The sequence below is a fragment of the Rattus norvegicus genome, chromosome 4 (assembly GCF_021556685.1).
Source record: "Rattus norvegicus strain SHRSP/BbbUtx chromosome 4, alternate assembly SHRSP_T2T, whole genome shotgun sequence".
In the NCBI taxonomy this organism is placed as follows: domain Eukaryota; kingdom Metazoa; phylum Chordata; class Mammalia; order Rodentia; family Muridae; genus Rattus; species Rattus norvegicus.
In genome coordinates, this window is record NC_141537.1 from 59,638,930 (window position 1) to 59,663,633 (window position 24,704).

The 24,704-nt window shown below is 45.1% G+C and overlaps 1 protein-coding gene across 2 annotated transcripts in view; it reads right to left on the minus strand.

Annotated features, from left to right (window-relative positions):
* Positions 1–2,309: 2,309 nt before the first annotated feature.
* The window catches only part of Ube2h (ubiquitin-conjugating enzyme E2H), a 96,208-nt gene continuing 73,813 nt past the window's right edge, over positions 2,310–24,704 (minus strand). For both annotated transcript variants that reach the window (XM_087656513.1, NM_001172127.1), the window contains 2 exon segments: positions 12,771–12,899; positions 2,310–6,105 (listed from right to left, as the gene is read on the minus strand). In XM_087656513.1, the coding sequence (XP_087512639.1) occupies positions 5,981–6,105; positions 12,771–12,899 (254 nt within the window). In that variant the 3' untranslated portion in view covers positions 2,310–5,980.

Sequence of the window (24,704 nt, forward strand, 5' to 3'; positions counted from 1 at the left end):
AGTCAGTGCTTTTTTTTTTTTTTTTTTTTTTTTTGTTCTTTTTTTCGGAGCTGGGGACCGAACCCAGGGCCTTGCGCTTCCTAGGCAAGTGCTCTACCACTGAGCTAAATCCCCAACCCCCAGTCAGTGCTTTTAACCGCTGAGCCATCTCTCCAGCCCCTACAGTTGATTTTTATTTTTTTGTCTCCACTGAAGGCCTCAGAAACGTTGGGAACACTGCCATCAGTGGAAATGGGGTGTGTTGAGGGACAAGTCCTAACTGTCAGATCTGGACCAAGACTATGGAACTGACATCTGAGCAGGTAGGTCAGCCATGGTGTATCTGATTGGGTCCCAGATGGCAGAAGGCGAGTGCTGGCCATGAGCACTGCACTTGGAACAGTGTGAGCTCATGCCTGAAGCCCTAGGATCCACCCTCTCTCAGTTATGGCCCGGAGACAGAGGGCTGTCTACTCACTGGTGTGCTCACAATGGAATCCGAAGAGGGTAGAGCTTTCTGCATACATACAGGGCTCTCCAGAGCGGTGGCTCTCAACTTTCCTAATGCTGCGACCCTTTAATACAGTTCCTCGTTTTGTGGTGATCTCGTCATAAAATTATTTTGCTATTTCATAACCGTAATTGTGTTATGAATCATAAATATCTGTTTTCCAACCTTTGTGAAGAGGTCATTTGATCCCCAAAGGCACTAGCACCACAGGTTGAGTGAGAACCATTGCTTTAGAGGAAGGCGTTTATGGGAGGGTAAATGTTTCTCTGGTGCTTCCAGCACAGAACTCTTTTGAAATCTGCAGAAGGGTCTCTTGGGTTTTGTTTTGTTGAGGATCTGGGCCTGGAACTCTTTATATACAGCAGGCTGACTTTGTGAGGAGATCCACCTGCTTCTGCCTACTGAGTCAGAGGATTAAGGGTATATACACCATGTCTACCTCCTAGCACTCTCCTGATTCATGACAATAGGGGATACTCAAAATGCAAATGTCACCTCTTATGACCTCAAAAATTCATGTATAAAAAATATATACATATATGTATACATGTGTGTGTGTGTATATCCATCACAATAGACAAACAGCCCTGAACTAGAGGGAAGACTCCTTTGAGATAACTTTTCCCTTCCCAGAGGTTGTAGCTTTGGAGACCAGCTTTGTGGAGGTCTGCCTCAGTCACGATAAACTCTCTTGGGGTCTGTTCGGTGCGTCTAGTAGTAGGGGGTATCCTAAACCTTTTCTTCCTTCTCTGGTGAGTAGGGTACTCCAAGATCCAGTGTTTCAGCAGCTCAACCCCAGGGGATCTGTTGGCCTTCAGACTGAGAGTTGAGTGCAACCTCTGGGACCCCAGCTTTCTAAAATCACAAACTTTAGAAATGCCCTCTTGAGAAAGCAGCTATGCTTCAGGAAAGCAGGACAAGGTATTGACCCAGAGGGGCGCTGAGGGTGAGAGGTCACTGGTGGGAAGAGCTGTGGCCTCCTCCTGGGCCTGTGACCTGTATTTCCTCATTCAATCAAGAATGGGTTCTATGAACTCCCAAAGCCTCCTGGGTCTAAAAACACGAAACCTGTATTAGGACCTTAATGTTCCAAGTGTGTGTGGGGGCGTGTCTTACAGGAGCCTTTGATCATAGTGCTGTGGTATTCAGGTCTCCATGGAGTCGAGTGCCAGAAGCCACTAGTCCAGACTTCATTGTTTGGCCAAGGGCCTGGAGGGTGCAGGGGCTGGAACTGAAGTAGCCCAGCCCTATAGATTGGACTCAAGAGCTCTGGTTTCCAGCCCTTTGGGTAAAGGGCTAGTGAGGAGCACCTCATTGCCCTACCTCATTCAAGGACAGTCGGAGGTGTCTGGTCCCAGCCCCACTTCCCCAGGCCAAATCTCTCTCCATAGGCAGACTTGAGGATAGGCTCCCAGAGACAGCATGGTTAACAATAAAACGTTGGACGAGTCCAGGAAACCCTTGTCTCCGGTCTTCTGATAGCTCAGAAGACTGGATGGCATTGCCACCTGCTGGCTGGCTTAGTGCATGTGAGCTATAATGGAATAGAAAGGCTGGGGTAAGGCAGTGCTTGGTTCCTCAGGAAGGGCAAAGTCAGCATTGGACACACAGTCCAGACATTGACCATTGAGTTCAGACTAAGTTCACATCCTCACACAGGATGAGACCCCTCTTGGCTTTGCAGGGATGGCCGTGATGCTCACGGCTCAGCCACCCTTCTGTCCCTTTTGGTTACTGCTGCCTGATGGTGACATCCTCCGGATTTATCCTTTGTGATGTTGGATGTATGTGGGCAGCTCTGAGTGACCAAGTTCAGCCATTTGCCAAGGTATATACACATTTTATTTAAAAAAGTTTACAGTTTTCATTATACACAACTATTAAGGAGGTTATAGTCAGAGGAGGCATTTGTCCAGGTGACAGACATGCCCACTAGATCATCACAATGCAAGGAAGGCGGAAGGGAGGAGATAGGGCCAGGGGGGGAAAGCAGTAAAAAGCTTAGATTTCAATTAAGGGCTGGTAAGTCCCTTTTCTCTTCAAGTATCACGCATGTGTACCAAATACAATCAGTAATTAAAGGCCATTTCTTCCCACACCCACAGCCGAGTAATTGCTAAACCAAGAGCCCTGGCCACTCCTCAGGTGAGCAAAATGCTGCACACCATGGCTCCCCAAGGGCCATCACACCATCCAATTCCTAAAGAGCTGGCCAAGGTGTTCAGTGGCCAGAGGAAGATGAACATGGATTCAGAAGTCCAAAGAATGCAGTTCTTTGTGCCCAATCAGAAATGAGTTGGTTTCACTCAGCAAGGCTATGACCCAGTTAGAAGTTGACAAAACAAACTAACTTTTGCAAATGGCTTCACTTTTCTGAGTCACTAAAACATAGAAGGGTCACATGCCATTTAAAATCCAATGCCAGTACTCAGAAACCAGACCCAGCAAGACTAGAAACTGGCAGAGGATCTGTCATGATTCTTAGCCACCCCAAAAGGGGGCCTAGAAAATGCAAGTATCAGGTCAAGGCCAACTAGAACTTCGGGGAGTCCTTTCCAGGGCGCAGTTCCTCTGAGAAGGGGTAACTCCTCAGGAGCCTAGATCAGCCGGTTGGCAATTAGAACAGCGTTTGAAATGGACCAAAAAACAGTGGTGCTGGAGAGAGAGATGCTGCGTCTTCTGGTAACTCTCATCAATAGAAATGCTGGTTGACGCTCTCAGCACTCGTGAGAGGGTGGAGACTGCTGACAAAAAGAATTTCAAATGCCAGGGTCTAGGTTGGCAACCACGGAACATAGCCCACTGGCCCCGGTTCTGGGCTTCCCTGGGCACAGGAACGTGGCAGGTTTGGGCTGCCAAGCTGCAGCCACTCTGCTTGTCGGTGTTTGGCAAGAGCTCAAGTCATCAACAAGGGCAAAGGATGGCTTTCACTAGTAAAGCACAAGACAGGACCTCAAAAAATGGTAGATAAAGGGTGGGAAGGAGCGAGCAGCCTGGCTTGCTGCTGCCCCTCCAAAGGGGCTTGGTGTTACAGCAGCCCTGCTGCAGAACCCACCAGCTTACTGCGGGGACCCAGAGTCCTCTCAGTCACAGTCAGACTTTCCTTCTGGTCCTTTGCAATTATGGGTATGGTCATCTAATAACTAGGAGCAGGGAAGGGCCAGGGAGCTTACACACTTTCTAACAGAGTCAAGGTCCAGAGAGCTGCACCATGCACAGAACCAGAACTGGTGCACAAAGTCCAGGGTGGAGTGACTTGGGGGCAGGCATGGGAACTGCAATGCAGAACCAGTGACACCTTCATCATGTGTCTGGATGGACACTCTGCACTGTCAGCCCTGCACGGGAAGGAATGATGTCTCTTCATTGGAGCGAAGTGGCCCCCGGTAAGGGTCAAGAGCTGTAGCTGCTCACACCTGTTTCCCAAAGTTGGCTCTGTTTTATTTTTTCCCCAACAATATCAAAAGCAATTATCTGGATTTTTTTTTGAGGAGGAGGTAATCAGAGCACTACTTTTATATAGTATTGAAAAAAAACCCACATTTTTAATTGTTTGAACTCACGACCATCACCCAGCAGTTCAAGCCTGCCCAAGGTAGCACCCACAGGAAGGCTGTAGCATGAGCAAAGGGCTAATCTGCAGGGCAGCAAGCTGCAAGTGTGAGCAGAAACTCCCCTAACCACAACAGAGCGTGGCAGGCAAACGGTCACATGGCACACAGCTAAAGCCACCTTTCAACAAGCCAGGGTGCCAGGGACAGTGCAGTGAACCAACCCCAGCACTAGAGAACTGCATTTTCCCCAAAGAAACCTTTTGCTTCATGCCCGTAATTAACGTAAAATAAGTAAATTATTTGTCTTTTTATTTAGGAAAATAATCATGCTAAAAGTTGTACTTTTATAGATTTTCAAAGGAAAGACTGATTGTGCTTTTTGAATTAAAAAAGAAAAAAGATAGGTGTTCTCCAACCTCATTGACTTAACCCTTGTGGAATATAGCACTTCTAAACTAAAAACACACATCAAGAGAAAGGTTAGTCCAGTGGGACATTCAAAATGTCTTCAGAAGGTCTTACATTGGCTACGTCTACTGCTCTGGTTTCGGCAAAAACAATACAGAGCAGAGCTGCTCTCTAAACGGTCTCCAAATTCCCTCCAGAGTCAGGTCTCAAACTGCCGGGCACACTGGATGGCAGTTGGCCGGTAGCAGCCAGCCAGGCACTTCCAGCTGTCTGTCTGTCTGTCTGTCTGTTACTGCAGAGGGAGAAAGTGGTGTCCCCTCAACCTGCCTCCATGACAATTTACTAAAGTGGTTCTTCCCACTTCGAGCCACTTTGGTACAAAAACTTCAGTTTGTTTCAACTGTTACCCATTTCAAATTTAGGATGTTTTGGGTCTCGGATACCCACACTACCCACACTCCCACAGCAGTTGGCAGCTTCTGGGAGGAAAACTAAGCTGGAGTTCCAAGGGTTGTGCAGGGCTCAAGCAACAAGGCCAGTCTTCCTCCATTTGATGGTCCACTGAGCGCCTTGTCCAGGGAGGAGACTCTCTTGGTAGTGAAAATTAAACCTGTAACTTGTCTAAGTACAATTCACACAAAGCTAAAAAAAAAAAGAAAAACAAAACACCAAACAGAACTGCTTCCAGTGTCACAGCTCAGTCCAGGGCAATGGTCTCCGACAGGCCCGGCCGGCCGGCGCTGGATCAGATGTCACTCGGCGTCTTCCAGTCACCTTTCTCCTTCAGTCCTGTTCTCTCAAAATGCTCTGCTGGATGACAAACTGGACACCCCCAAAAGGAAATGGGTTCAGAAAATGCTTCCCAAATGTTCTCCAAGGCAAAAAACCAATGTGGCTGCAGGTCTGGCAGCAGGGAGGGCGGGAATCTACCTAGAAAAACACACTTAAATCTGAGCCAAAAAAACCCCAAAGCCCTAAGTCTCGCTTCTCATCAACTCTGTCTCACGCTGCTCCTCACAAAGGGCCACTTAGGACTATGGAGTGGCTGACACAGACAGCGCAGCTTCACAGGCTCTCAAAGCACGCGTCTCAACCCTTTCCTTTCCACTCTGGAAAAGCACGGTTCTATCTTCATCCAAGAGCTGGTAGAATTTGGTTTGTTTCTTTGGAACCATCAATAAAAGAAGCAAACTTGTCATTAACTCATGTTTACCTCAGAGCGGCAATCTCTTGACAGTAGTTCAGTAGCGCACAGGCTGACTTGGCCAAATGGACTTACGCATGCATGCATTCAGACCGCATACTGCTACCAAAATGGAATGTGGGAATATGCTACGCACCTCAGGTTGAGAAATGACCAAGAAATCAAGATCTAAAGGGTGATATATAATATATATATATCAATGCTATTATTCATAAAAACCTTGTTTAGTAATAAAAAAAATTGCTTTGTTTAAATATGAATATTAGAGTCTGCTTCTCATGGTTAGGATATAATAGTCTTTCTGAAAAGCAGATGCCTTTTCTACTACAACTCCATGTCCTGGGCCTCATCTTCTGAGAAGTCGGACATAGAACTCTCCGATGAGCTGTCGCCAGTGCCCTCCTCCTGCTCCTTCAGGGCCTCCTCCGTTGCATACTTCTGGATGTACTCTGCACAGGGGGAGGGTGGGGGGAAGGAAACACAGGGTGTGAGTTCAGTGACCCCTCGGTACAAACTCACCTGCTACCCCGGTGTTATGGTAACGAAAAGCCAAGGGGTTCCAAAGAGGAAGTGACTTGTTTGGGCTGAAGTGGGCAGTCCACACTTTTTACTTTCCCCGTTAATAAAGTGGTTTATCTCCTAGACAGGAGTGGTCTAGTGATGACTCCTCGGTGACTCCCCACCCCTGATCTGCACCTATGCAATCACACTCGATCCTGACCGCTGGGTTTTGGAAGCAGACAGTAATCATGGTCTGGCTCTGCTCATCAGGGACAGGCTGCTGTGTGGAGGTGCAGGGTCTTGAGGGTTCTTCCATGTACTCACTATTCTCCTCAAGATTATGCTTAAGAGCCTAGGCCAAAGGGCCGGCTGAAAACAAATGTAAGAAATGCTGAATAAACAATACATTTGTTCCTAAAAGGACGCTGTGTAAGTAAACTGCCCACACACTGTGGAAGGGCAATGGTGGGACTCCAATCAGCACAACTGGACACAGGGCCTCTCATGTCTTCATGCCAATGGTGCTGTTAAAGCTGCTGTAAAAAGGCAGGCAAAAGATCACACAGGCCCGTTGATGCTGAAAAGACAGCAGGGGATCCAGGTAGGAATGTTTCCCTATTCCCTTCAGTTTTGTTTTGTGAGATGGTTGTGTCTTCTTGGCTGGCCTGGAACTTGCTGTGTACCAGACTAACTTAAAACTTGCCATAGGGCTGGAGAGATGGCTCAGCGGTTAAGAGCACCCGACTACTCTTCCAGAGGTCCTGAGTTCAATTCCCAGCAACCACATGGTGGCTCACAACCATCTGTAAAGAGATCCGATGCCCTCTTCTGGTGTGTCTGAAGACAGCTACAGTGTACTTTTATATATGATAAATGAATAAATCTTAAAAAAAAAACAAAAACAAAAAAACTTGCTATGAGGGAGGCTGGAGAGATGGCTCAGCGGTTGGGAGCACTGACTGCTCTTCCAGAGGTCCTGAGTTCAATTCCCGGCAACCACATGGTGGCTCACAACTATCTGTAATGGGATCTGATGCCCTCTTCTGGTGTCTGAAGACAGTAACAGTGTGCTCATCGTGCCATGAGCCTCCTCCAGTGTATGTCAAGTGCCCACAACCAGACACACTTTCTTTCTAAAGTTTGTACACCTGAGACTTAGAGCCCTTGAAACCATAACAAATTTAGTTAAGATTTTTCTTTTTAGACAGAAGCTCATGTATTTACGGCTGGTTCTAAATTGTGGTCAAGGATGATTATAACTTCTCTGACCTTTTTGCCTATTCCGCCATTTTCAAATGCTGAGATTATGGACATATACCACCACCCCTGGTTAAAAATGTACTTTTTAGAGTAATAAAAATGTTAAATTCTGTGCATGTGTATGCACAGGCATGGGCTACTCTATGGCTGGCTGGAAACTTACCCTGGGTTTTCTGAAAGAGCACCAAGTGCTATTAACCACTGAGCCATTTCTCCTGCCCGGGGATTTTATTTCTGACTCCTGGCTGGCTAGTCTACTTTCCCTTCACAAAAGTTGCTATAGCTTTTATATTTTAAAAAACCAGGGGTTGGGGATTTAGCTCAGTGGTAGAGCGCTTGCCTAGGAAGCGCAAGGCCCTGGGTTCGGTCCCCAGCTCCGGAAAAAAAACAAAAAACAAAAAACAAAAAACCAAATGTCCATAAAGCATTTGAGGAGAAGGCTCTTCAGAAGACCAAGAAATTATGACCAAGGTCGCTGATGGGGAGAATTAAACAGACTCAAGGGAGAAGCTGCAATGTGACAGGAACTGGATGACTGGATGAGGGCTCGCTTGGACAGGCAGTTAGAGACACTGAAGCCCCCACACTGTCAACTCTGCACAAGGGTCCATTTAAAGTCTTGGTGTCACCACAAGTTATGTGGCTAGGCTATGAAAACTAAACAGTAATAAAAAAAAAAAACAGTCTCATATAGTCCAGGCTGGCTTCAAATAACACAGTCAAGGATAACCCTGAACTTCTGGCCCCTGTCTCAGGCCCTATGCATGTGACAGCATATCTAGTTTATGCAGTGCTGGGGACTGAACCTACAGTTTGCGTCTGTTAGGCAGGCACTGTATCAGCTGAGATGCACCCTCTCAGCACTCGGGAGGTAGAGGCAGGCGGATCTATGAGAGTTCAAGGCCTGCTTGTTTTACAGAGCCAGTTACAGGACAGTCAAGGCCCCACAAAGCTGTGTGCCTCAATAAATACAAATTTCAAAAGGGAAAAATAGTAACAAAAGTAAAACTCGAGGAAAATGACGCAGAAGGTAGAGATCTTGGTGGGTACACATTAATCAAGAAATTCTGACTGGGGTTGTATATCAGATACTCTGAATATCAGATATTTACATTAATATTCGTAAAAATAGGGCTGGAGAGATGGCTCAGCGGTTAAGAGCACCGACTGCTCTTCCTGAGGTTCTGAGTTCAATTCCCAGCAAACACATGTGGCTCACAACCATCTGTAATGGGATCCGATGCCCTCTTCTGGTGTCTGAAGACAGCAACAGTGTGCTCAATACATGAAATAAATACATCTTTAAAAAAAAAAGATTTATAAAAATAGCCAAATTATTGTTCTGAAGTAGCAATGAAATGATGTGATGGTGGGGTCACCACAACATGAGGAACTGTATTAAAGGGTCTCAGCACTAGGAAGGCTGGGGGCACCTGCTCTGCAGGCTAGTTTTCCTACTAACAGGGAGTGAATACACTTCAGTAGCTCAAACTCATCCATCTAGACGGTCACAGAAGGAACCCACTAAGGGAAAGAGGTAGATTACCTCCATCCTGAAGGTCCTTGGCAGGCTGATGCCACTCAACAGAGATGCTGTGTGTGCATACCTGCATCTGCATGGCGGCCAGAGGCTGATGGCAGGCACCTTTTTGTTCCTCCCTTTCTTTTTTTTCTTTCTTTCTTTTTTTTTTTTTTCCGGAGCTGGGGACCGAACCCAGGGCCTTGCGCTTGTGTTCCTCCCTTTCTAGCAAGCTCCAAGGATACCTGTTTTTCTGCTCATGCTAATGAAGCAAGCACTTCACTGGCAGAGCAATCTCTTCAGTCCCACTAGCAAAGCTTGTTTTGGTTTGGTTGGTTTATTGAGACAAGGTGTAGTGAAAATTCTGGAATTTTGGTTTCTTTAAAAACAGAACTATAATAATAATAATAATAATAATAATAATAATAATAATAATAATGATAATAGTAGCATGCATGCATACATGTAAAGTCTTCTGTTTTAACCCCAGGTGTGGGGACGTGGGGCCGCTTCAAACATGACTGCAGCAGCTGTAATTTGCCCTGTGCTCTAACAGAGGCCTGACTTTCCCAGACAGTTTCTACAGTTGTGTGACGTTAGAATTCTGGGAACTTTTGGAGAGCATATAAATGTTAGAGCCCCAGTTGAAGGTTGCTTGTAGTTTGTAGTAGTTGTGGTCAAAGAAACAAAAAGAAAATAAATTCAGGGATCTCTCTCTCTCTCCTATCCTGCTTTCTCTCCTATCCAGTGTGAGGGGTAAAATTGGGGGGACAAAGGGTGGGAAAAAGAAGAACCCACAAAGTATCAAAGAACAGCCACAACAGAGTCTCTCTGCCTGCCTCTACCTCCTGAGTGCCGGCTCGCTTACTAGTGAAGGTTTTGCATGGGAGTTACCTATCTTTAGACAAGACCAAGGGTCCCCATGTCACCTACAGGCTGGCTGTACTCAACTGTGTTTTTACACCTGCATTTTAAAAGATTTATTTTTATATTTATTGATGTGGATATGGGTGTGTCTGTCTATGGGGAGAGGGGGACACTACCCGAGGATACCAGAGACATTGGATCCTCTAAAGCCGAAATTCCAGGCAGTAGTGGTCTGTGGATATGGGTGCTGAGAACTGAACTTAATCATTTGTGTGGTGCATTGAATTAGAATGTCCCCCGTAGGCTCATCCATTTGAATACTTGGCCCCCAGTTATTGAAACTGGGACGGGTCAGAAGGTGTGGTCTTATGGAGGTGTTATGTCACTGGTATGTGTACATCATTCGCTGTTGAGACATCATCTCTCTAGCAGCGCTGTGTGCCACACCTGCAGGTAAACAGCATCAGGTAGACTAAATGCTAAGGCCTGGGGGAGAAGCAGTTCCGACTCTCTATGATGAAGTGTGCTAAGCTGTGACTACCACTGTAAAGATGACCTGAGAAAAGGGTCAGGCCTAGACACACCCCGCTGAGCCAACATTATCTAGAGGATTACTGAAAGCCATGGATAAGGTACTCAGGGGAGAGGGGGGAGCCTGGGGGTAAAAGCGTATATTGGTCATAAGAGAATGGTCACTGTGATGGTTTGCATATGTTTGGCCCAGGAAGTGGCACTACTAGAAGGTGTGACCTTGTTGGAGGAAGTGTGTCACTGTGGGGGTGCCTTGGAGATCCTCCTCCTAGCTGCCTGGGGATGCTCAGGCTGTTCCTGGCTTCCCTCAGGTGAAGATGTAGAAACTCAGCTCCCTCTGCACCGGCCTGCCTGGATGTTGTGATGCTGCCATGCTCCCGCCTTGATGATAACCAACTGAACCTCTGAACCTGTAAGCCAGCCCCAATTAAATGTTGTCTTTACAAGAGTTGCATTGGTCATGGGGTCTGTTCATAGCAATGAGACCCTGACTAAGACAGTCACATTTAGGAAATGGGAATGAGAACCAGAGTAGAAGGAAACACCAGAGTTGTAGCGAGGCCCAGGTATGGGGCCTGAGAAGGATCCACAGGTTTGGAGGAAGTGAGGCTCCAGCTTTGGTAGAGAGGGGTATGGTTTCAGGGCAGGAAGCATAAGTCCTAAAAGCAGCAGACAAGGGCTTTAGAAATGGGCGATCCCAGTAGTAAGGGAAGCAAATGTACAAGTTGGTGAGGGTGAGTGTGAGGAATGAGGCACAGGGAAGATGGGGACTGGTGTGCAGAGGTACAGCAGAGAGCAGGGCAGAGCGCAGGCCTGACAGCCACGACATCTCACACCACCCTACCAAGGGTTGCAAACTGACTCAATGTGGACACCACAGAAAGTTAGGGGTCCCCAGACAGAAGCAGCTATCTACCCTAAGATGAACACAGGTCTGGTTTCCTTGGCAACCAGGGCCAGAGCAAACCTGTAGTACAGTCATGACAGTACTATATTGCTAAGGCATAATGGGTGTTGGAACTATATAAATATTTTCTGTATTAAGATACCCATGGTTTACAGACACTGGTAAGTGAAGGCAATGTCAAAATTTTAGCATAGTTTCCTAACAAAATCTTATATGGTTGAAATTGCAGTTTACTTAGAGTACATGGGTTTTTAGCTATGTACATTACTGTGCTATATTAAATTAGGTTATTAATTTGCAAAGTACTCGAGACCTATGAAAACGAACATTTCTACTTTAAACAAAAATATTCAGGGCTGGGGATTTAGCTCAGTGGTAGAGCGCTTACCTAGGAAGCGCAAGGCCCTGGGTTCGGTCCCCAGCTCCGAAAAAAAGAACCAAAAAAAAAAAAAAAAATATTCAACAATACTCCATAGAGACCTGGGGATAGGAGAAACAAACAGAAGAAAACTATTACTCGACACATGGTCCCAGTGTTCCTGTTTGACTTGAGCCCTGCACATCTAAACTGGAGACCTATGTGCTCAAGTTCTCCTTCACTGCTGTTGTTGGCCAATGGGTTTGGACCCACTTGAGGCTCTTGATGTGCTATATCCTGTGCAGATGAGCACATCATTATCTAACAGGCGGGAACCCAGTGCTAGCTGTGTGTGCACAAGGGGCAGACGCCGCCACACTTGGCGTCTCTTCCTTTTGTGTTAAGCTTTATGCACCTACCAGTTTCACAGGCAAGCTCCCAGTGCAGACCCAGGTAAGGGCAAGCAGGGGTGGTGGCTGTAGCACAACCAGAAGGCACACTGAAGAGAAAGGAAGGTGAGCAGACACAACTCCAGCTTTCGGTGTACTTTCACAGCCTTATGCAAGTGGTCGGTCCCAAGTGTGGGAACATAGGCTCTAAGCCCTACAGGTAGTCAATGAGACCACTGCAGTCTCTTCTCAGACTAGAGAAAGCCTACAAGAAACGGAGTCACTTAAAGAGGCTTTAGGCTGCTGCTGGTGGTGGTGGAGGTGGTGCGCACCTTTAATCCCTTTAATCTGAGGAAGCAGAGGCAGGTGGATCTCGAGTTCCAGGACAGCATGGCCTAAAGAGTGAGTTTCAGAACAGCCAAGGCTACACAGAGCAGGTGAGCAAGAGGGGGAGAAGGGTGTTAGGAGAGCAGAGAGGTAGTTCTGAGGTTAAGAGTGCTTGCTGGGGGGTTGGGGATTTAGCTCAGTGGTAGAGTGCTTGCCTAGCAAGCGCAAGGCCCTGGGTTCAGTCCTCAGCTCCGAAAAAAAAGAAAAAGAAAAAAAAGAAAAAAAAGAAAAAAACAAAAAACAAAAAAAACCCCCCAAAAAACTGCTCGCTGCTCTTCTAGGGGACCTGCTTGTAGTTTCCAGTGCCATTTGGCCTTCGTGGACATTTTGTCTCAAAAAACAAAACACAACAAAACAGACTCTAAATGGCCAGCTAAAAGCACAAGCCATCTTACCTTTAATTTTCTGCTTGTACTCTTCTGGTCGGTGGAGGTACATGGCTGCAGCATCACCATTGAGAGGATCTATGGGGTTAGGATAGGCCAGCAATTGGGGCAGGAAAGACTCAAATATATTGGTAAGATCTGAAAAAACAAACAAAAAAACCACTTCATGCATGGAAACATGCAATTTCACCTAATTAACTGGAATTCAGTAGTCAAGAATGCTCTAAAAATGTTTTTATTTACAAGTATGTGTTTTAGGCTGCATTAATGTATGTGCATCACATGCATGCAAAATGCCCACCAAGGCCAAATGGCGCTGGGAACTACAGGCAGGTCCCTTAGAAGAGCAGCAAACACTCTTTTTTTTTTTTTCTTTTTTTTCGGAGCTGGGGACCGAACCCAGGGCCTTGCAGTTGCTAGGCAAGCGCTCTACCACTGAGCTAAATCCCCAACGGAGCAGCAAGCACTCTTAAGCACAGAACTACCTCTCCGCTCTCCCAACACCCTTCTCCCTGTCTTGCTTACCTGCTTAAATGCTCAGCTACAATGCAGATGATTTCCCACAAAGGTATGTTCCACAATAACATCAACACCAATTATATTTGAAACTTATACCTAAGCAGCCACATGAGCATACGCAGAGCATTCTCTTTAAAAGGCAATTTTCTCAACCTTTACCCCCCAACCCCCTTTTTCTGCATTGTTGAAAGAAAGTTCAAATCCAGGATCTTATGATAGGCTGGTATGACCACAGCCCCATTTTCCCACTTTAAATCTACTCCATTTCCCAAACTAAGATGTACAATAATCTATTCCACCCCGAGCTACTGTAATTCCTCTGTACGACATCTTGTTCCTCTGTGCATGCAGGAGGACTGTGAGGGAGCATCTGCTGTGGGGTGTGCACTGGAGTCAGGCAACTCTGTGGAGCTGGCTCACTCTTCCACCTTTACATGGGTTCAGGGGACTGAACCCAGGAACCAAGTGTGCATGGCAAACAGCTTACCCACACTAAGCCATCTCGCCAATGTTGAGGGTTGGTGTGTTGCTATGTATTGTAATGCTAAATAAGGCCCTAGTCCGCTTCTCCAAGTGGTGCTGTGTAACCTTGCCCACCAAGGTATCCCTGATTGGTCAGTAGAGATGCCTACAGCCTATAGCTGGGCAGAAGAGAGGTAGGCAGAGTTTCGGTTCTCTGAGGCAGAGGAAGGAGAGAGAAGGACAGACAGACAGACACAAACATACAGAAGACACCATGAGGGTTGGCCAACTGGAGAAAGAACGGCCCAGCCAGAACATGGCAAATTAAAATTCCAGGGTATTGATAGGGAAGTAGGCAAAATAGCATAGGTTGATGTCTGTCCAGCTCTAGTGCTTTAAGACTTATTATAAATATGAAGGTTGGGCTGGAGAGATGGCTTAGTGGTTAAGAGCACTGGCTGCTCTTCCAGAGGTCCTGAGTTCAAATCCCAGCAACCATATGGTGGCTCATAACTATCTGTAATGAGATCTGATGCCCTCTTCTGGTGTGTCTGAAGACAGCTACAGTGTACTTATAAATAAATAAATCTTAAAAAAAAGTTTAAAAAAAAAATGAAGGTTTTGTGCCTTTTATTTGGGAACTGAATGATCCCAGGTAAGGTAGAAACCCCTATTAACTAGCTCAAAGTGACATAATTTCCTGCAAAAATATTTTTGTTTTATGTATGAGTGTTTTATGCCTGCACATGTCTGTGTCATGTGTACAGGGTCCACAGCTGCTGGAAGCAGCATGAGATCCCACTGGAACGGGAGTCACATAGAGGTGCTGGGAACTGAACCTTGGTTCTCTGGAAAAGTAGCCGGTTTTTAACCACTGAGTTCACTCTCCAGCCCTATGAGTAATTCCTTAAAATAGCCAACTTTTACCATTTTCAAAACCCTCTACTGTGTACTGTTTGTGACACAGTCTCCCATATGGGGCTGCCACAAACCTGACATGGACATAGGATGCCTTTATGTTCCTGCCCAAGACCCAGGATCACTGGCAATCCCAGCATTCATGAGGCTGAAAGCTGACCTGGGCTACCTAGTGAATTCTAGGCCAACCTGGGCCACTTAGGGAAATCTTATTTTGGAAGGGGAGAAAAAAATTGAAAATTTTATAGGACTTGTTTGATATGTAATATTCTGTTCACCTAGCACCTTGGCAAGATCTCATTAAGCTGGCTTTGAACTCATGATTTCCTAAATGCTGGGATTGTAAGAATAGCTTGGTATTAACTTATACTGGATATATAGATAAAGTTCAACTTACAAGATAAGGGCAGAAACCCACACCACCCAGTTATAAATAACCAAGACAGAGAAGCAACTTACTGCTAGTAGGGGAGTGATTTCCTCCTCAGTGCCTGTTTGTGACGTGAACCTCAGGCCGCTTCCTACCCTGTCATAACAACAATCTCATCTCCAGAGGGACACTGAAGTAACCACCTCTGCCTGCCCTTTATCTCGTTCTCTCACTGGATTTGGACTATGTGTAGAAAGACTGCCTATGTATTGCTACTGCTGGAGACTTTATCTAGCCTCACTACCTGTGCATCCCCGGGAATCCAGCCGTATACAGAAACATCGTGGCCATCGCAACAGGTGGAATGCGTAGGGACCAGAGATGCTGCTGAATGTTGTATAGGGCGGAAGAGATGGCTCAGAGATTTAGTACTGGCTGCTCTTCCAGATAATCCAGGGTCAGTTCCCAGCACCCACATGGCAGCTTACAACTGTCTTGTTAACTTCAGTGCTAGAGAATCCAACACCCTCTACAACAAAGAGTTATCAGGACCAAAATGATATTTGTTGCAAATTTGAGAAAACCTACATTAGACATAATCAAAACTTTCCATAGAAGATTGGAATAGATCTTTAGATCTTATGCCAGCGAAGGTGTGTGTTCAGTACAGCTCTGTGGCTGGCTATGCTCCAGGAAAGCTTTACCTACTGTGCTGACAGAGAGATGCAGCACGGTGGTAGACTGCTGACCTAGCAAGCTCAAGGCCCTAAATTCATTCCAGCACTGGAAAGAAGGGAAACCTTTCAGACTGTAGGTTCTTCCTGCTCACTTCCTGGAATATTCTAGACTTGTGTGCCTCAACCAAACATTTTGCAGAGATAAAAATTTCCTAACTCTGAATTATCCAAAACAGCTGCCAGGAATCACGTCTGCTAAGCCCCTGAGATGTGGTGAGTGTGAATGAGGAAATGAGGCCTTTCAGTTTATTAAAGCCTGATTTGAACACTGAGAAGTGGGTGCTTCCATCCAGAATGTGAAGACACACCTCAGAGGTTTCCACGTAGGCTTTTAAAGAACTATCTTCAGGATAGTCCCATGGGACAAAATTACAGTGAAGTCCCACACCAGAACCCCAGTGCTAACTAAAATTTTAAACAAGAGGGCAAACAAAACAATTTCTCCAAGAATTTCATCACCATTTATAATTTTTAAAATCTAGAAGCAACATGTTCTTCAAACTAGTAGCAATTGTCTTCCCTCACCCTATTTAGGCATTAGCACCATGACATGTCAAGGCTCAACTGGTAGTTCACCTAGCATGCAGTAACCCCGGGGTTTGACCCCTAGAACCCAACACGAAATGCAGCTGTGGCACTGCACACCTGCGAGCCTATCTCTTGGGTGGTCTATCTAGTAAAGCATGGAGGATGCTGGGACTTAGTGCTACTTTCATGTAATCTTGGCACGGGGGCAAGGATGCTCAAAAGTATGACAGCTGGACTATGCAATGAGACCTATTTCCTAGCCATAACAGCAGCAGTAGCAGCAGCAGCAGCAGCAGCAGCAACCCAAACCAAGACCAAAAAAATATATTGTTATTTGCCTTCCCAATTTAATTCTGGAGGGAATAAATTAAGTATGACAATGGGTTAGCGCTGTGCATAGTGGTACACGCCCGTCATCTTAGCACTGAGAACACAGTGAGCTTCAGGAAGCCAAGGCTACACAGGAAGACTGTTTCAAAAGAGCAAAAACAAAATAGCAAAACGCCAGACAGACAATGGGTTAAAAATGCAAAACAGTAAATACATGAAGAGGAGGAAGGGCAGCTCAATGGTCAGGAGTTTGAGCTGTTCTTGCAGAGCACCTGAGTTCATCACATTGCTCATAACTGCCTGTTATTCCAGCTCCAGGGGATGAAATGCCTCTTGAGGCATTGAACTTACACACACACACACACACACACACACACACACACACACACACACACACACATTCTCTTTCCCCTTTCCCTCCCTCCCTCTCCCTTTCTCTCACACCCACCCCCATACACACAACATTGTTTTTTGTTTTTGGAAAAAGCAGAGATGTGTAAACCATAATGCCAGCATAGGGATTAGCGACAGTTCTAATTAAGAGGTAAGACAGTAACAGCAGTGGCAGATTAACACATCCCAGAACTGCTGTGCAATCCAAGCTGGTCTCAAACTCTTGATCCTTTGGCCTCATCCCCTCAAGCTGGAATTATAGGCATGGGCCATAAGGTCCAGTTCGGTCAGACACACTTTGAGCTTTGCTGAGAGCTTCACTTTGAACAGAAGTGGCTACCACCAAGTCCATTCCACACAAAGAAATGGAGGCCCAGGGCTGGAGAGTTGGCTCGGTGGTTAAAAACACTGACTGCTCTTCCCAGCAATCACATAGTAGTGTACCATCTGATGCTCACGTAGTATATAGTGGTAGCGTTTTCCCACTGAAACCAAAGGAGCTGTCATTTCAGGAACTTCTACTTGCAAATTCTGTTTTTCATATTTAATGTGGAGAATACTACTACTGTACACTACAGTAAGCATCAGAGATTAAGAACTATTACAGTGGGACTGGCTCGGTAAGGAGCATGCCTCTAAGCATTCAGACCTGGGGAGTCTGAATCCCCGGAATGCATGAAAAAGCCAGGGGCACACACTTGTCATCCCAGTGCTGGTGAGATAGCGGCAGAGGAAGGCAGGTCATCGGAGTGTGCCGGCCAACTAGCTTTGGCAATTTGGTGATATTCTACACCACCAAGAACCCACGTCTCATGCATTTGGCACAAGATATCTGACAAACAGCACCCACAGTTGTTCTCTGACGTCCTGACAGCCGTCTACTCTCACGGGTCACCTGCTCACCCCCACTTTGTCCCACTGCCCGTCCTCTGGCTGTGCAGGCACCAAACAAGCTTATTATGATTTCACAGTACTTTTAACTTAAGAATTACTTTTTTAAAAACACACATTTAATCCCAGCATTCAGAAGCAGAGTTTGAGGCCAGCCTGGTCTACATATAGTTGAGTTCCAAATTAGCCAAGGCTACAAAGTGAGGAAGACTTTGTTCCACCCATCTCCCACAAAGAATTAGCTTTGTATGCACACTCTGGAAGCCCACTGTTTTGTAAAATTAAAGTAATAAGTGTTTGCTGATAACTATAAAATCTTTGTGATAGTTCCTTCATATTTCTAGTTTATTTAGATTTGACATTGCCTACTGATGCAGGAAGTGGGCTCACTAAGCACCCTTGCCCTGGACTCTGGCGGTTTGAATGAGACTGGTCCCCAGCGGCATGTCTATTTGAATGTCTGGTTCCCAGCTGGTGGACTGTTCAGTAGGTCTTAGGAGGCATATCACTGGAGGAGGCCTGCCTCCCACCCTCTCTGGTCCCTACCACCTGCAGATAAGGATGGGATGAGTTAGGTGGCTCTGAGTAAGCTCTCCACTGTTGCTCCAAGCTGTGCCTACTGCCATGACAGTGATGGACTCACCCTCTGGAACTGTAAGCAAATCCCAATTAAATGCTTTCCTTTATAAGTTGCTTTGGCTATAAGAAATAAAAAAAAACAAAAACAAAAACAAAAACAAAAAAAAAACCAAACAAACCTCAGAAGGAGTTTTTCTGTTTGTTTTGATTTCAAGACAGGGTTTCTTTCTCTGTGTCACCCTGGCTGTCCTGGAATTTAGAAACCAGAGTTTGATTAAGCTGTAAGTGCCTTGACAAAATGCCTCTGCTAGATTTCATCTCAGTCAAGCTGGACCTTAGACAGCATTCGGGACTCCAAATTCTAACCTTGACAACCAGGAAAAAACCTCCTTAAAACAAACATTGCTTTTCAAGATCGAGTCCCAGCTCTGGAGCATATGCTTGGCATGGACCATACAGAAGTGCAGCCCTCTCTGTTCTGTCCAGCACTGGCTGCCCTGGGCGGCCAGCAGCTACAGCCACTGTCCTCCTTTGTTCCCCAATTCAGTAAGGAGCAGGTTCAAAGAGTAGGAAGTGAAACATCTTCCTCCACTTAGAGAAAAAGATGAACCGAACCCACAGGGTGTCAATTCCTGTGGTCTAGAAGCCATGATTCCTTCCATGACTTACACAGGGCTTTCCTGGGATTCTGGCCATTGTAATTCAAGCTTACGGCTAAGTAAACTGTAGTCATCTTAGGATCTTTTTTTTTTTTTTAAGACTTATTTATTTCATGCATGTGAGTACACTGTCGCTGTCTTCAGACACAACCATTACAGATGGTTGACCACCATGTGGTTGCTGGGATTTGAACTTGGGATCTCTGGAAGAGCAGTCAGTGCTCTTAACAGCTGAGCCATCACTCATCTTAGGATTCTAATCACATTATTCAAATCCTTGACTACTAGGGAAAAACCAACCACTGACTTTTCAAACTCCCACCACCAATTCGCAAGCAAATCAGGAATTTTTACCACTCTCAGAATAAAGCCAACCATGAGATTTTACTTCAGTGTTCAGTCAGGCTCAGGACTGTCTACTATATAAGGGAGCCAGTGTGGGGGTCGTGGGGGTTGCCCTAAGGACAGGAACAGAGCAGTGCATGATGGTGCAGTCAAAACTCCCAATACCTGAAGAGCCAGCCAGGGTTACTCTGAGATCTCATCTCAAAATAGGCAGACAGACGGACAAAAAGAAAATAGCTGGGTGGTGATGGTGGCCCAGGCCTAGAGGAACTACAGAGTTGAGTTTCACAGAAAAACCTTGTCTTGAAAAACCAAAAACAGAAAAAGAAAAAGGGAGATTGAAACAGAGACTCCCATATTTCCTTTGATTATTTTTATAATTTTAGGCTAATTAAGAGATGTTTACAATCTTTTAGCTCCTGAGAAACAATACAGATTTGGGAACTATTTATAAACATTTACAATTTTTTTCTCCTACTTACAGTACACGAACAGTGAAAAACTACAATGAGATTCTACCAAAAACAAGACAAAAAACCTTAGTTACTTTTCCTTCCCCTCAGGCATCCCCCACCCCTACCCCACTGTGTAGACCTGGTTGTCCTGACATCCAGAATATGTCCAAAGCTCAGATATCAGCTGGCACATCACATGGTTGCAGCACATGGCTGCCTGGCCCACGTGCTTTTGGATGGACCACAGTGGCCATCAGAGTGCGTGCAGTGGAGGCTCTTTACTTGTTGGCCAGGGGTTGAGAGCAATAGGTGACCCAGAGTGGCTATAACCTTTAAAGGCAGGACTCTAGTGACCCACTTCCTCCAGCTAGAGCCACCTCCTCAAGTTTCTACAGCTCCCAAAATAGCACTGCCCACTGGGGACCAACTGTTTAACACAGGAGCTGTTGGAGACATTTCATACTCAAACCTCAATGCCTATGGATCTCAACAACCAGAGAAACCTATTGCAATAGGCTCACCCAGTTATGGATGAGAAAAACTTGATAAGGGGGCTATTTAAAAGGTAGCAGACATCCTTGGAAATAAGATTTTAGCAAATCAGGAATATCCTAAGATAGGTAGAGACCATCTTTAAAATATTTGAGATTGGGACTGAAGAGATACTCAGTGCTTAAGAGCACTGTGCTCTTCCAGAGGACCTGAGTTCAATTCCCAGCAACCACATGGTGGCTCACAACCGTCTGTAACAGTTCTGATGCCCTCTTCTGGTGTGTCTGAGGACAGCGACAGTGCACTCACAAAATAAATTAATAAATCTTTTTTAAAAAGTTCTTTCCCATTAATTGCTTAATTGTAGTCCCATCCCAATGTACTTAAACTGAAGATGATCTGAAAAAAGCTATGCACATCCTGTATATCTCAGACGAGCAGCTCTCAGACACTGCTCACCTCACTGAGATGGTTTTGGGAGGTCACTGTAGACCCGACACAACCTTGCTTATCTTACACTAGAATTTGTTACCAGGCTCCCTGAAATGAAGGCAGTTAATCTGTAATCAATCAGCCAGTAGGGTGTACTTACACTAAAGCTTGTTATTAAAATTTTGAACTACTAGGCAATGATAATTGTTGTTAATGTAAGAAAAACAAAAGCTATTGGGGTGGGGGTGGCAGAGGCAGGTAGATCTCTGAGTTTGCAGTCAGTCTGCTCTACAAGGTAAGCTCCAGGACAGAGAAACGCTATCTCTAATCCTCCACCCCCATCCCCGGAAAAAAAAATGACTTCATGCAATTATAAGCTAAGAATCCATAGGCTGTGATGGTACATGCCTTTAATCCCAGCACTGTGAGGTAAAGGCCTGGTCTATAGGTTGAGTTCCAGGATAGCTAATGCTACACAGAGAAACCCTGTCTTAACACAAAAGAGAAATCCATTTATAAGGCAAATTTTTTAGCTATTATCATAAACACAGAGAAAAAAACAAATTAGGGCTAGTTGTCTTCATATTAAAGAACTAAAGCGAACCTGGTAATTATAGCACCAAGAAAAGCAGGCCGTCTTTCTGAGTCCTATACTGGCTGGCTCATGCATGAAGCACAATTCAGAAAGCCTGGGTTACTGCATGGTCTAATGCTGACCAGTGAACGCAACAGACCCAATCCACTAAACTCTGCTACCGAAGAACCACTTTTCCACTTTCCTGAAATAGCTACTCTCTGAGCCACATACAAATATACCTTCTGAAGAGTTTCAAGTCCATAAAGAAGGCTGGTCAAGTCCCTTCAAAGCCAGCAAGACTGAAACTAAGCACATTTCTTCTCTATTGTATAACAGGCGCCATTCCCTTATGCTGAGAAGAACTTGTTCTTGGCCTCTACCTAGGAGACTCAGAATGATACTAGGCATGGAGTTACGTGTCTATCCATATACTGATGCAACCTGAGCTTTTGTGGCTGCCCTACCAGTCATAAAAACACACTCACAAACCTCTACAAACAGCTGGGCATGGTGACACACAAGTGCCACCCAGCACCTGGGAGGCAGGAAGATTGCTGTATCAAGAGGTCAGCCTGGGTTTCATAGCAAGGCCCTGTCTCAAAACCAGAAACAGAATCTTGGAACAGCACATACTGGAGTGACAAGCCATCATTCCCCCTCTTCTTCCTCATCCTCTTCTTCATCTTCTTCATGCTCATTGTTGTGTTGCCTACACGGACTTTCCTGTGAAGGTGTCAGATCTTGGAGTTACAGATAGATGGGAGTTGCCATGTGGGTGTTGGGAACTGAACCTGTGTCCTCAGGAAGAGCAGTGCTCTTAGCTGCTGAGCCATCTCTCCAGCGCTGCAACATCATTTTTTAAGGCAGTGTCTTGCTATGTAGATTAGACTCACCTGGAACTTGCACTCTCTGCGCTGGCTGCCCAACTGTTAGGATTACAAGTGTTGTCCATCAGCACAGCTCAGGAAAGGGTTTTGTCTTTCTCAGTGCAAGGGGTCAAATCCAGGAGGGCTCTACCACTCAGCTTATGGCTCAACAAAGCATTATTTGGTACAATTACCTTTAGCTAAAAAATGAATTATTTGGAAAGTGTCATAGCCTGAAAGAGTTAACTGTTTATAAATTTGTCCTAATTTCCCTCCAAATGCCTGATAAAATTATCTTTGTTTCTCTTCCTGCTTCTAAGTCCCTGACACATTCCTCCTTTCATAGTTGACCTTATTTGTCTATTAGTAATGTACAGGTGATTCTTGGGGAAGTAATATCCAATATGTTGATTATTTTAGTCAAAATAAAAGCTTGTTTATTGGTTAGCAGTCATAAGGATAAGAACTATAAATTGCCCAATTTTTTAAGAAAGTAATCTTTCACCTCACTTGTCCACAGTTTGATAGGTCAATACAATGAAGGTACAGGGGTCAAACTCAAGACTGCATTTGTCTCCGCTCTAAAATGTGGGCTGATACAGCAACTACAAAAACAAATAGTATTTAATAAAATGAAGTACTTCAGAGAAAAATTTAAAAACTAAGAAACAGAAAAGAAGTACTTAAAAAGTACACACGGGGAATGGATAGATGGTTCAGCGGTTAAGAGCACTGACTGCTCTAGAGGTCCTGAGTTCATATCCCAGCAAACACATGGTAGCTCACAACCATCTGTAATGGAATCTGATGCCCTCTTCTGGTGTGTCTGAAGACAGTTACAGTACACTCATATACATTAAATAAATAAATCTTAAAAAAAAAAAAAAGGTGTGAACTACTGAGAGGCCAAATCTTTTTTTTTTCTTTTCTTTTCTTTTTTTCGGAGCTGGGGACTGAACCCAGGGCCTTGCGCTTGCTAGGCAAGTGCTCTACCACTGAGCTAAATCCCCAACCCCAGCCAAATCTTTAAAAACAAAACAAACCCATGTATACTGGGGACAGGAGGCATAGCTCCATGGCTAAGAGTGGTCACTGCAGAAGCCCAGTGCCCAATATCTACTCTGGCTGGCTCACAATTTCCTGTAACTCCAGCTCCAGGGGATGTGATGTCCTCTCTTCTGGCTTCTTTGGATACATGTATGCATGTGTGCTTTTGTATATGAAGAAACACAAGAATATACATAAACAAAAATTATCTTTAAAATTTTTTTGGACTGAAGAGATGGCTCAGTGGTTAAGAGCACTGACTGCTCTTTCAGAGGTCCTGAGTTCAAATCCTTGCAACCACATGGTGGCTCACAACCGTCTGTAATGGGATCTGATGCCCTCTTCTGGTGTGTCTGAAGACAGTTACAGTGTATGTACATACAACAAGTAAATAAATCTTTAAAAAAAAATTTTTTTTTAGATTGTTTTTCTCTGTGTAGCCCTGGGTGTCCTGGGACTTACTCTGTAGACTGGCTGGTCTCAAACTCATATAGATTCATCTGCCTCTGCTAGAATTAAGCACTATTAATCATCATTCCTGCCAGGAGGTGGTGCACACCTTTAATCCCAGCCCTCAGGAGGCAGACACAGGCACATCTCTGAGTTTGAGGCACAGATCAAGTACCTGGACAGTCAGAGCTACATAGAGAAACCGGTCTTGAAAAGCCAACCCAAATCAACAACAAAACACCTATAGGCCAATTTCATGGAAACGTTTTCTTTCTTAAGGTTCTCAGATGACTCTAGGTTGTTCAAGTTGCTCCCCTCTCAAAACAAACAAGTAAACAAAAGCCGGCACAGACTTGGAGCTGGGCTTACAGGTCATTGTGAGCCTCCCACTGTGGACACTGGGAAACAAACTGAAGAGCACCAAGCACACTTAACTGGTGAGCTCTGTCTCTCCAGCCTCCACCAATTCTTACATCACATTTGTCTTTGACACTGAAATGCAGATCCCCTTGGCTGCAGTTTAAATTTTCCAGTGCTTTCATCACCGATGTCTGCAAGAGCAGGAAGGGATGAAAGAAAAGATTCTGCCATGTACAAGCCAGAGTGGATCAATTTTGTCATCTGCTATTTTCTCTCAATGTCGAAGAGTACAAGTTAACTACTAGATAAATGCAGATAGAGGACTTCATACTGATGACATCCTCTTACAAAAGTAATTAATCCTCTAGAAATATCAAGTAATATAGAATTACTTGGTTAAATTATGACCATACCAATTGAGAAGTTGTGAATGAACAAGCTACAGGTGTGGTTGGCAAAGAGACCACAGGAGAATGAAAGCAATGCCTACAGAAGGCAGCCTTCTCTGCAGAGGGTGAAGGACTAACTGTACT